The 13,697-nt window shown below is 46.1% G+C and overlaps 1 protein-coding gene across 2 annotated transcripts; it reads right to left on the minus strand.

Moving 5' to 3' along the window:
* Positions 1 to 262: 262 nt before the first annotated feature.
* On the minus strand, positions 263 to 10,963 carry ITFG2 (integrin alpha FG-GAP repeat containing 2). Of its 2 annotated transcripts, none has more exons than XM_027905455.1 (12): positions 10,836 to 10,963; positions 9,635 to 9,730; positions 9,156 to 9,197; positions 8,137 to 8,308; positions 7,688 to 7,827; positions 7,104 to 7,252; positions 5,895 to 5,989; positions 4,060 to 4,113; positions 3,492 to 3,583; positions 2,851 to 2,968; positions 2,105 to 2,278; positions 263 to 1,946 (listed from the first exon to the last, which is right to left on the minus strand). In XM_027905455.1, the coding sequence occupies exons 1-12, from the start codon at positions 10,929 to 10,931 to the stop codon at positions 1,798 to 1,800; spliced, it is 1,377 nt and encodes a 458-aa protein (XP_027761256.1). In that variant the 5' UTR covers positions 10,932 to 10,963; the 3' UTR covers positions 263 to 1,797. The 2 variants fall into 2 exon arrangements, with proteins under 2 accessions (XP_027761256.1, XP_027761257.1); XM_027905456.1 differs by lacking the exon at positions 10,836 to 10,963 and adding an exon at positions 10,719 to 10,735.
* Between the last annotated feature and the right edge of the window lie 2,734 nt (positions 10,964 to 13,697).

Here is a 13,697-nt window from a genome sequence, read left to right on the forward strand (position 1 = left end):
CTTTGCAGAGTATAGCACAGCAGGTTTTCAACTGCCTGCAAGGTCTTTAAATGCTACCATTTGCTACAGATCACTGAATTACCTTTGCTCTAACAAAGGCTGCCATAACAGTGAAGAAGGGACAGCTTCCTCCATTGCATTTGTCCTGTAAAACATCACTTAAGTGAGAGGAGATAATAGATGCAAACCAGCAGGTGAGCCTGCTGCCCCTATTCATGCCTTAACATTGCTAGGGAGCAAAATATTACTCACCAGGCAATTATTAGTAGAGAGAAGACAGAGAGCAGATTCTTTAATGAAGGCCTTCAACCACTGGGAGTACAGAGATGCACCACATGTCCAGGAGTTCCACAATTTATGGTATCGTCCATCCAATCCCAGATCTATCTGCCCCCTAGATCCTCCCCAGTTCTGCCCCCAACACGCCCCTCTGGAAATTGAGTTAGGGGTCCTGAGACTGCTTCTTCCTCATCTTCTTCTTATCCACAGCATGTATAGTCTTTTGGAGCTCCTTCAAGGTTAAGGATTTGAAGGTTGTTTTGACTATAGTGCATCTTGTTGTTCAAGCTATGGTGCAAATGTTATTAAACAGAATGAAGGTCTGCCTTGAGAGAAGTCTAAACAACCTTAAAGGAATTTAGAAAGTTTGATGTGAAATGGGGTAATAGGCTTGGGTAAATGTAAACTACTGTGCTAGAGAGTGACAAATTATACAACTACATTAAAATCTACATTTACTACACAGCTACTTCTAAAATCTACGAAAAGGTAAAAATTAAAGAAATCCATAGACATCACTATCCTAATAAGTTAGGCAAGGGGCAAGCAAGATAGGGAAAAGCACAACATCAGCAGCACGTGTGAAGGTTTGAGCCAGGGCCTTTGGAAATAAGCAGCCTTGGTGAGCAATGTCCTTTTCCAGGTACCTCAAGCCAGACAGTGGAACTTCACCTCCAGTCCATCTCTTTCAATTGTGCAGGACTCAAAACAGCATAACATTCTCCACAACAAGAGGCAAGTGTGGCATACTGCAGAATGGCCAGGCTCTCACAGCACCACAGATCCGTGGTTAAGTCAGATTCCTCTCACTGTCCACTTCACAGCTGCTTTGTTAAGTCACAGCCTTCTCTGGGATCACCCTGCCCAAGAAGATGGACATAAGCAATGCCTCTCAAGTACAGATGGGGTTTGCTGGAGCTGTAACCTCTCCACACCTTATTAGTGTATGTTGTGGTTCTTCTCATACCTGTCTCCAACTCCTCAGGACAGGAAGTGATTTGTGAGAAACCGCTGGCTAGAGCAGCAGTGGCAAAGCAAAGGCAATCAATGCATAGGTGAACTTTAACACACATCTAAGTGTGAGAGAAGGCCCTTGTCTGCTCCCTATTAAATTCCTCCACCTGCAATTCCTGCGCTGTAATCCTGCTGAGAATTCAGAAGTAATCACTGGAGCCAGAATGGAGCCTGAGCTCAGCTATTCTCTCCATCTATGTCCTCAGTGCTTCTTCACAGTGACCCATAAAGCACTTCAGCAAGTAAAGAATATGGAAACTGGCAATGGAAGGCCAACAAGCAAGACCCTTGACTCTTCCTGTTCTGACAGCTCCCTCTGCTAACAGAAAAATCAACCCATCACCTATGGTCCAGCCTACAAGCCAAGAACATCCCTCCACAGCCTGTACACCCTTTCCTGTTTGGAACTTTTGACAGAGATAGTAAAATAATAGTCATCTTCATCAGATGCCCCATTGCAGCTGCAGAAGACCTTTGCTGGTAGTCAAGACTCCATGTGACTTGTTATAAGGGATCCTGGATGGCAGTGCAGTGGGCAGAGGAATCTGTTCCAGCAGGATCCTGACTCTGCGAGGGGCTGCTCAGATGATATTTCTCAGGAAAATAGAGGGTTTTATGAATCAGATTTCTGACAGCAGAAACGTCATTTTTATCTATGGGAAAGAGAGAAAAACAGTTGTTTGGGATTTTCAACAGGCAGTATGAAAGCCTCTGCCTCAAAAAATACCTGGAACTCTAGTTCCCAGCATATCACCTGCCAGCAGCCCTTCCTCTCTTTCTTCCTGTACACTCTCCACTCTTTTGTACTCACCTACACCCAGCTGCTGCAGGAGATCTGCAAACTCTGGGTCACCCTCCAGGATTTTCAACAGGTTGGTGGACTCCATTCTCTCCAGCTGCACATCCCAGTAGATGTAGATCTTCTGGCTGAAGCTGACATAAACCAGGCAGGGACTGTTGCTTCCTCCTTTGCATGCATAGAGGCCTGCAGAAAGCAGAAGTGAGGAGATCTGACTACTTCCAAAAGGACAGTGAAAGCAAACAGGTAACGTCTCATGATAAGGTAGCAAAGCTGTTAGCAGAAAACAGCAAGCGCCTGAGCAGAGACATGGGCTTGGGTATACAATATCCCTCTCAGACAAACCAAGAAAGTGTCTCTAAACTGCAGGAGGCTTGGGGATTTGCAAGCTGCTTCTTGCAGGTCTGAGAGAGGGGACTAAGCAAAGCCAAGGCTCGGGCTGGTTCCATGGGGCTCCTTATATCTACTTGGGAACAGCTTAGAAGCCTGCAAATTCAAAAAGCAGTGGGCAGGACAAGAGACTCCTGTAGCACTCCCAAAAAGGACTCCCATCAAAGAAAAACCTCAGCATCACCTCCTCTCACCCCTACTTTTCCCAGATGCCACCAGAGGAAAGACTAGCTGGGCCTTCTGCAGTACAAACAGAGGGAAATTATTCTCCACTGCAGACAGACAAAGGATTCCAGGTCTCCTAGACAGGAGTAGTAGCCTTGAGGGAAAAATGCTGTGAGGTCTGGCTTTGCAGTCAGGCTCCCCACCTGCACAGAATGCACTGACATTCTCCTCTGCTTGAAACCTGGCAACAGTCCGATTGTGGTCGATGATGTATGTCTGACCATCCCACGCACAGGCAATCACCTCCTCGTGCCCGTTGCCCTGCAGGAACCAGAAGACTGCATATTAGCAAGAACATCACCTACTCCTAGGGACTGTCAAGAATCTTTCTTGCTTGTTCAGAGACAGAACATCAATGTCTGAACAAAATGTGACTCTGGGACATCTTGTCCAGATATTTTGCAGTTTGAGATCATCTCTCTTCTCTGTAGTAATCATAAGAGCAATTCTTAAGAGTTCATAGACAATCAGGCTGTTAGCAGTGTGCAAAACCATTCAACTTTGCAATAAGATACGAGAGCAGTTGGAGAAAACATTTTTTGAATGGAACAATGGAAACTAAGCTCAGTAGATCTAACTGGCAGGCACAGCTCAACCTCTTGCAGGTGGACAGACTGACATGAGTGCAGAATGTACCGCTACAGTCAGTGCACTCTGTGTCATCCTGGGATAATCCCAGCCTTTTTCAGATGAGTCACACTCATTCTGCCCTTCCTAAATCCATATATACAAAGCCATGTTGAGTTTTTGCCTTCATCCCTCCCAGCCCTATTCAGATGCTCACCGTAACATCCAGCTTTTCCAGAGCAAACAGCTGGTGATCAACTTGAACAGACCAGAGCAGCTTGTCTGCTCCCTCCATGAGTTTCAGTGTCCCTGAAGGAAGAAAAAATAATATTGTCTTGAAAACATTAAAAGGGAGCAATATGTTTGCTTATGCTGGGCCCTACACACTCCTTCAACACTCAGGGTTGCTGAGAGTTGGCTGCTACCAGCACAGGCATGGTCTCTTGGCTGCTGAGTCCCTACTGCACACTTAACTCCACTGACCATTTGTCTATTATCCAGATACACTGTGACAATACTGGGCAGGGGGGAACCAGCCATGAGAGTGGAACATAAACATGAGTTTGTCTTCATAGGGGCCTCCATGCCTTCATAAAAAATATGTCATGTCAGCAAAAGAAGTCTTTGGGTCAAATTCTCTTGCCTGACCCAGGAAGGGTTTCTGAAGCCCAGTTTCTCCTTCCTTCAAAAATCAAAAGAACTGAGTCCCTGGTTCCCTGCTTTGAATTATTGTCAGGCCTTGTCCAGCCCACAGGCCTTTCTTTCAGGACAGTGGTGGGACTTACCATCCAGAGTACAGAGGGCAAAGAGACCTGAGCCACTATTCTCACTGGAGCCACCTGTAAGTACAAAAGAAAATTGCTGGAGTTGATGCCATCTTTTAAGTGTTGTCCCCTCTTTCTCCTGAAAACAAAAAAAAAAAAGATCCAAATCAAGCTGATCCATCCTGCCTTCTTTTTTTTGCCCAGTTGTGTGCAAGACAGCGCTGACAAATGCGACTAGTTAAATCTAAAGAGACTCCCCTGACCACTCAGCTGCTTCAGCCCTTCAGTAAACCTCTGCCTAGCTACCAACCAGCAAACACATGCAAGGTCAAGTTTTAAAAATGATATCACACTTGGAGAGAGAGGGGACTGGAGCTGTGTTCAACTAAAGCTGCATTTAATCCTTTCAGTGACAACATAGGAGAGACACTGGCTCCGTGAGGTCTGCAGGAGCAGTCAGGGACAAGTCAACAGAGCTGAAAGCAAATAGGCAGTCTCCTCAGAATAACTTGAATGCAAGACTACCTCCACTGCCCACAGACAGCTCCAAGCTACAGCCCTCTGCACACTCCTGAGTTGCAAACTACCCTGTTTCCACGGATCAGCTTAAAGCAAAGTCAGCTGGTTGAGTGCTCAATTGCCTCTTGTTGCTCATTCACCCAGACAGGCTCTAATCCAAAAGATCTGCAATGTCCCCCCTACAAACTGGTCAGCATTGCACTCCTCAGCTGTTTCCTTACTGATGGTCCAGCATCAGTGGGCTTTTTTTACAACATTATCTTCATGCCTTTTACTGTGTGCCTTCATTTTTCACAGACATCTCTCAATAGATGAAAGGCTTCACATGCAGTGATATAATTGATTTCACGCTCTGTTGACCATGTTGCTCACAGCAGCATCAGAGATGCTGAAAACATGATAAGCTTAGGAATCAGGAAGGAAAGGTACTCTGAGGAAGGGGGCGGGGGCGGGGTTCAGTGGACTGCTCTTCTCCCCAAGCTCTAATTACCTTGGACAACCTAAACAATTCCCAGACAGCACTGCAGGGGGCAATACTTGGGCAGAAAACAAGAGAAAGTGATCTCCACTTGGAATTTTCTGCTTTCAATTATGCACATACACACTCCAAGGGGGAGTGAAAGCTGCCTACTCTCCATAGGTACCAAGAGAGGGTTCAGCAAGTGCACCAGAGACAGGTCAGAGCACAAAGCAGTTACACAAGGAAAGCAGTGGCAGTGTGTAAGTAAAGTCTGGACACAATAGCAGTGTGTCAGGACTGAGAAAAGCCAGCAAATGTGGACATTTTAGATATAACTGCTGAACAGAACACAGTGGAAGGGGACATAAGACAACAATATGGAATACAGAAGCAGCTCTGGAGATGCTGGGACTGCATAGGAGAAGGAGGAGCAGCATGTAGCTGCCAGGTATCGAAATTCCAATGCTAAGAGGTAGTAACAAAGGTGAGGCTGTGGGAATGAAGAGATGCATCTTGGGAATAAGTAGAAGGCATAAGCTGCAGTCATGCAAAAGCAAAGACCAAGGACGTCTGTAGGAGCACAGCATGGCAGCCATTCAGACGGACTAAATGCAGGTCAGCGGAGACTGCAGAGAAACTGTTGTGCTAGGTGAAGAATAAGCACTACCTAGGAAAGGACAAAGGCTATAAAAAGCTCACATGCAAAAATACAGCTGTCGTTCTTTGGGAGCCAGCTAACTCAAGATCCCTCTGTTCTTGCAGCTGCCTCCCACTACCGCCGGAAATCCAGTTTCTTCTTGGACTGGTGTACTGAAAAACTGCCCCCTGAAAATCAGGGGCAACTGCTGGGTCAGACCCCAAGCTGACAATCTCTCACCTCGGGCAATGCTACCAATTAGATGAGTGGAGACATTCTTGTTGTGAATTCGTCCAGATGTTTGGTGTAGAATAACATCTCGAACAGGGGCCTCACTAGGCAAAAGAGAAAGACATCAGGGACAGGTTAGGAACTATACCTGAGTCTATGCCACAACAATCTCAAGAGCAACGTACTCCAAAGCTCCACAAATCCAGAGACTGACAGAGTTTCTGAACAGGTTAGCCCTTTAATGGTAAAGGCTAAGTAATAGGATATGTGCCACCCCAGGTACAAAAGGAACCCACAAATGTTTAAAAATCTAAAATGAGAATGATTTTATGAATCAAAAAAAACGGAAAAAGCTCAAAAAGTGTAAGGCATGTATTCCAATGAAGGAGAAAGAAAAGACAATGTTTATTATTACTGTCACATAAATCTGGCTGCTTTTCACTCAAGAAGCATCTGCCCGGGGTTCATTCAATAAGCTCATAAGTGACTACGTCCAGGCCTGGCTTCTGCCAAAGAGGGTACCATTCCAGCAAGGTCTTTAAGACATCAAGGATATTTGCCCAGCTCCCCTGCTGCTGCAGTTTTTTGTCTCTGCCTTGAATTCTTATAGAATACCACAGAAGCACCCAAATTCCCCACAAGGATCCTTCCAGCACCAAGACAATAACAAACACCTCACTATCATTCTGATTGCTCTGTTGTCATTTATAGGACTGGCTGCCAGGGGTCTGTCTCATTAGGACAGCCTCTAATTGCCTCACTAGAGAAAAAAACCCAAGCAAATAAAGCTAAAATTTCATTCTGGGCTTCAGGTTAATTCGGCTTAGCCCAGCCTTTTAGTTGTTGCCCTTCCCACCATTAGATAGGTCACCGGACTGCACACTACCCTTTCTCTGGAGATCAAGATCACTCATGTCCCTGCCTTAGCTCCCAGTAACCCCCTCCTCAGTGATCTTGTTTTGTCACTCCCCTTGCCCAACCCAAAAGTGTGGAATACAATGAAAGCAGCAGTATTCATCTTTGTGGCATACATGAAGAGTGTCCTTGGAAGCTCTGGTGCAGGTGGGCTTAAGTGATGAGCTCCCAGCAGTACAGCAGGACACCGAAGCAAGGACAGTGACAGCACTGCCCACCTCACAACAGCTGTGTGCTGGCACCCCCTTGTGACGGGCCTTCACAGCAGCATTTCCTCGTGTGCCCGGCAGGAATGCCCCTCACCTGCTTGAGGCAGAGCCGTCCCTTCCCGCGGATGCGTCCCGCTGCTCCGTGTCCCAGGTGCACAGCAGGATGGCATAGCCACAGCCTGGCTGCGACACCATCAGCTCCGGGGAGCCATCAGGGCCCAGGTTCACAGAGAGGCTGTCCACCTACACTGGCAGAGACAAAACACTGCCAGAGTGTTTTTGAGAACTTTGAACACCTCCAAAAAGTTTACAGTGCTCCTTGAACCTAAATCTGGATATGGCAAATCTTCTGATAGAGCTGAGCAGGAGCTGAACAAATTCAGCTAGAAGCAAAATGTCCGTGTTCAGTAAAAGGTTGTTTCCTCACCAAAAAACCATTTTAGAACAACACTAGTACTTTCCACTAATGGTCTCTAGTTGGGCAAGAGCAACTGTTTCCTAGACCAACCCAGCAGTTGTTCCACATGTACAGGACAACCATTGGGTGAATTCCATTTTAAGCCATCAACATGACAACTGTTTTGTTCATAGGACTGAGATTTCATACTTCTTCCCTTGGAAGAGACACCTCTTAAAGACTGTATGACAAGTACTGCTGTGAACATCCTTTTTTCTTACCTGACCTTCCAGCAGCCATTTCTTCAACAGGAGCAGCTGCCCAGAGACATGGTCTGAATTCTCTGATGAGTCCTCCCAGCGGAAGGCACGCACCACCCTGTCAGTGTAACCCACCACCAACTCACACTTCCCATCTCCATCTGCAGGGAACAGAAGAGGATAGATGGACTCTGTCAGGCTCAGTAGCCCCTAGAGCCCCAGCATTCAGAAACCACTGTGCTGGTTTCTAAAGGCATTATCCCTGAGGATCCCAATCCTGTAATGAAAACTCACACTTCAGAAAAAGTCCTGAAGTTCTTGCCTCTTTTCTCCATCACTTGGCTGTAGTTTCCTAGAGTTATCTTTTTTCAACAAGATAGTAATTTCCTTCTGCAAGTTCCCCACAGTTTCTCTCCCCTCCTGCCCCACAAACAAACTCCCTCACCCTGCACACCAGCTTCGTGGCTTACCAATGTCATTGATCAGCATGACCTTGGTGTTCGCCGGAATGTGCTGCCTGAACACTGGGTTCTGCTCTTCTGCTGCTGCCAACTCATGGTGGCCTGAAGCATCTGGGTGTTTTGGAGAAGTCAGGTCAAAAAGATGAAACCAGCCTTCTGCACTCACCGCCACCACGAAATTCTATACATGAAGAAAAAAACTTTTTGATTCTTCCTCTTTTAGGAACTGCAGAAGCTGTCCCACAGCAGGGCAAGGGAATATAAAAGGGTAGATCCATCAAGATCAGTGACTGCTACAGGAGGTTTTTGGCCAGCATACAAACTACTCAGGTGCTGGCAGGGACAAAATTTCTTGTTCATCTTTGTCAGACTGCGATATCAAGCTGATGTGTGCATGCAATCCTCAAACAGCGTGAGGCTTTCTCAATGCTCACGTCAGCTCTGCTCCCCACTAGGGCAAACACAGCGACAGTATTTTGGGCATGGTGCCTAAACTGGGACCTTCAGACTCATTGGTCCTGGCTTAACCCCCAGAAACAGCAATCCAACAAAAGAAGTCATATTAGAGCCAGTTGAATTTGCTTGGGAGTCCAGACTATTCTGTGTCTCGGTCTTGTTTAGATGACCTTAAATGCACACAGCCAAGTGGTAGAAGGGCCATGGCCCGCAGCAGGCATCAGCACAAGCAGAGCAAAAGCCACTGAGCAAAATAAGCAACCCTCAAACCACCAAAGCCTTGTGGTGCTCACATAGAGGCACATGGAAATGAATAGTGTTCTCTGAATATAGGATGGATTTCCTTGCTCACTAAAACCTGCATATGACTCATAGAAATATACCAATTACATGTAAACAGAAGAAGAGTTTAAAAACAGTAGTGCTAAAACTCCTTGAACACGGGCAGATCCTGATGCGAAAGCACCAGCAATCTATCCTCCTCCACACTCAGTACACGACATGACCCTGCTCTCCTAAGCACCTCCCACATGCCCTACAGACACAGCTGGGAAGAGCTGGGCTCCTCTCACCTTTCCTTTATTGCATACATCTCCCACACCAACGCACGTGAGCTGCAAAAGAAAGAAGGCCATACATGAGAGAAGGCAACAAAACCCAGCACTTTGGGCTAAGCCTCTGCCCTACCCCTCCTCTCTCATAAAGCATCTCTTGAACTCTAAACAGCTTTTTGAAGGACAAGGAGACTCAGGGACAGAAACACATCTGTCACACAACTGGTCAGAGCCCTGGGTCAAAATCCACAGCGCATAGAGTGGGGTCAAGGTGGGACAGAACTCCAGTTCCTGTGTTTATTCAGCTCATTAACTTCCAGCCCATGGGGCCAGCTGTGGGCAAAAGCAGGGTCTTGCATAACTACATGAAAGGCATCAGATCCAGTTCAGGCCTGCCACTCCCCTCTGCCCTACATATTCCTAGGCTATGGACAAGGATAGCTGGCTGCACATACACCAAAAGGCCTGACCATTTAGAAATTTTGTTGAGAACTGACCATTCCTTGGCAAGATCGCACAGCCCAGGGTTTGCTGTCATCGTTCTTATAAACGTAGAGTTTTCCATTGGTGTCTCCCACCACTAGTTCATTCAGCTGTACAAGAGAATTGGGTTAGTAGGAGGAAGTCCACAATTACAGTAACAATATTCCCCTACAGCAATCAGAACTCACATCTAAAAATCACTCAGTGGGAAGAAGCAGCAAAACAAAACAAGAGTTAAAGGGACAGTCTTGAATCAATAGGGAAAGTCTGGAAAAATATAAAAGCCCTAGTTTTACTCTTGCAGATAGGAGAGTCTCCTTAGAGTAACATCTCATTACCCACTGCTTCTCTACTCACTGTTTCAGCATTGTGACACTGATCATTTTAACATCCTGCTCTGCTAATCATCATCACCCCACCTTCCATCCTCCAACCTAGATTGACTTAAATTACCCAAGGAAGACGACGGCAATGAGGAAAACATAACCATCCAGAAAGAGGCTGCAAGAACACTTCACGTAAGATTTAAACTCGATGTTCAGTCTCACTGATGAAGCGGCAAAGGTCTTTCAGAATGGTGATTATTTCTTCAAAGATGACTGCTAAAAATCACCAACCACCATTGCTGACAAGCCTACTCCCACTATCCCACCTCCTGCATCATGCCTCTGTGTATTCAAATTGCATGCATTCCATAATTCCCTGCACTCCTTACCCCATATAACATAACTTCTTGTGAGAATATTTGTTTATCTACCTCATACCTAGCCAAGCACTTTTCAGGATAAGGCCGTAATAAAATTTGACTGTTGATGAGAAGGAACAGTTTACATATACCTGGTTAAGCTAACTTCTTCCTAGTTACAGACAAATCAGCCACAACAAAACTAACCATTTGTGGGGGCTGACAGCAACATTCCCAATGCGCATCCATCCCTCGCACAGTTTAAGAGACTCTGAGTCTTGGCTCTGCCCTGTTTGTGATCTGCTGTGCCCCAGCAAGGTGCTTTCCCACACCCCTACATCGCCGCCACCACCGCGACGGCAGAGTGTCTCTCTCTTCGGGACCAAAAGCCAACCTCCCCTCCGGACAGACACCATCCAGGCCCCACGCCAGGGGTTCCCGGGGCCGCCGCCCCCTGTCCGAGCGCGGCCCAAGCCCGGCCCCCGCCCCGCCCCGCCCGCAGCGCCTCCCGCCGCCCCCGCGCTGCGGACCGAGTCGTTGTCGGCGTCCCCCAGGCAGATGGCGTGCGGGAAGAGGCTGCCCGCGAAGTCCAGCGCCACGCACTGCACGTAGCTGACCGAGCGCATCCCGCCCGCCGGGCCCGCCGCACCCGCGGGAACCGAAGGAGCCGGGAAGCGCAGGCACCGAGGGAGCCGGGAAGCGCAGGCGCGGCAGGGAATCACGGGAGCGCGGGGCGGAGCTCCCGGCGAAGAGCCCCCCTGCTTTCCTCTTCCAGAGCCGACAGCGAGTCGGGATGCTCCTGTTACTCCAAAATTACCGCACGGTTATCACACGAACACCGCCCGGGATGAAGTTGTTTTTTTTTTTTTTTTTTTTTTTTTATAAACCGAGAGAGACAGATGGGTGTGGTTTACAAAGTCAGTATCGTAATTCTTTATTTTGAGCATTTTTTTTCCTCTATAAGGACATACATAACGAATAGTTTATATTTGAAGTTTACATGCATGACCTCACTGATAAAACACTAGTATGCCACCTTCTGCTGGCAACTAGACCCATTTGTAACGACAGCACGGAACATCCTTTCAGCTGCCTGAGTAAAGCATGTTTAGTGTCCTTAGTAGGTTAACATTCTTAAACATTTCATGGTTCGTTATGTAGTAACAATGAGGGCAAGGTAGTACTTTTAAGACTGCTCACACTTAACATATCCACCATTGACTCTAGAATTTTTCAGATGTGCTACAGAAATCATCTCACTTTTTGCTTTCACAAACATGTAGTAGAACTGTCGTGCCTGTGGGAGACCTTTGAAAACTGCTGTTCAACAGCTTATCATTAGGACTTGGTGCTATGGTTATTTCAACAGCAACAACAGTTTCCGTCAGAGGCTGTTATTTCCAATAATAATTACCAACAAATCAAGGTATTTACTTGCTGGAGAGAAAGTACTCTCGCTTGGCATTCCTGCCCCCTTTCACACTTTTCCATGTCTATTAAGCCCTTGTTGTAACTCCAGTCGACACTCACACTGTGTTGTTTCCCACAAGAGGCAATAATGCTTTGGTACAAGTTTTTCCACATACACATACTGCTATCAAGTTAGAATTCATGAAAAACACCTTTATTACCTGGCAGCACCAAGATTTTATTAGGCAAATCAAATCAGCATTTCCTTGAACATGATCTACCAAACACTCTATCCTGCCTCTTCTCCTATCTCACCTGCACATCACTGAAGCTCAGAGCACTGCTACCCTGTGCAGAGCAGTGCAGCTCAAAGCTCCCTAAGCCAGACAGCCGAGCAGCAGGTGGTGAATTTATCATCTTGGACCCAGTACAATGTGTCAAGCAGCTCTTACCATTTTGGTGACAGTCCAGTTCTACAGCTGCTGTTTCTGAGCTCAACCTCCCAGCCCCAAAGAACCCCATAAGTAAGCACTTATACAGTATTTCTGTCTCAGGAAAGGAGACTGGGAATTCGAACTAAGATTTCCAACATAATTCATGTTAAAACAGAGATACTCTCTGCAATACATACACAATTCCAGCCCATTGCATGCCATGCAAATCTTTCTCACCATTAAAAAAAAAACAAAACCAAAAAACACCCAACCATTTTTTTTTATCTGAGAAGAACGGATTAACTACCTTCCTTCTGCAGAGCAGGAAAGATGTGCCCCTGCAGCTAGAATGGTCTTAAAACAGGACACTGGAGATGCTGAGTTTAACACTACACGACAGGATAAACAGAACAGCTGAGTTTGAGTACTGTGTTCCATGCCTGCAAACAAAAAACCCATCCCAGCAAAAAGCCCCCACAAAACCCAAAAGCACACCCACCCCCAAACAAGACACACAAACTGCAGAAAGAAGCAGAATACCAAGTAATTGCTTTCTTGTGAGATGGGGATAAGCAGATATTAGAATCACTCAGGAGTTTATAGTTCATTAGGATTTATAAGTATTTGTAATACGTAAACCATTATCACTTAACTTTCTCTTCACAGCCAGTCACTTTCAGGTATAAATATTGTAGGGTTTTTCCTCTGGTCCAATTTTACAACATGGAGGGGCAAAGAGGAAGGTAGCAATATGAACAGATAATAAGCTCTATGCATAGGTTACAGACTTGCTTTTTGAACAGTTTTCAGCAACATATTTTTTCCTCTTGCAAATATATGGGTAAATATTTCATCAAATATTGTGGGAATTTTCTATGGTAATGAACAAACAACACAGAAAAATAATCAAGACACTGTGGCTATGTGGATGAGAAAACACTGAATGAGCAAAGGGCAGTAAATTCTCTCAATTCTGTGCAAATTCCAGTAAAAACCCACAAAAAGTTCAGTTTTCTTGAGTTTAATTGGAGCTTTATTACTTAAGCTGTGACTTCAGTCTTCACCTTCAGCAATTTGCAAAGAGGAGGCATACAAGAAAAGTTACAATATTTAATGGAAGGGACTCCCTACTGAACACGGGGAAAGAGGGTAACCCTAGGGCAGAACTGGGAGTGCCAATTTGTTCTGAAGTCTCGTGTGAGGACTCCTGGAAAAAGCTGATTACTTGAAAGAAATCAAGGAAATAAATGTAGAAAGCAGAACCTGGGATTCAAGTAAGCTGGAACCAGAAAGAAACAAACATCAATGACAGAATGGGAACTACCGACCTGTCAGCCTCAGCTCTGTGCCTGGGAAGATCATGGAACAGATCCTCCTAGAAGCTTTGCTAAGGCACGTGGAAAACAGGGGGATGATTCAAGACAGCCAGCACAGCTTCACCAAGGACCAGTCCTGCCTGATAAACCTAGTGGCCTTCTGTGATGGAGTGACTACATCAGTGGACAAAGGAAGGGCTACAGATGTCACTCTTGTGGATTTCTGTAAAGC

The sequence above is a fragment of the Empidonax traillii genome, unplaced genomic scaffold (genome assembly GCF_003031625.1).
Source record: "Empidonax traillii isolate 1590-97213 ecotype Southwest subspecies unplaced genomic scaffold, ASM303162v1 scaffold1156:size184309, whole genome shotgun sequence".
Lineage (NCBI taxonomy): Eukaryota > Metazoa > Chordata > Aves > Passeriformes > Tyrannidae > Empidonax > Empidonax traillii.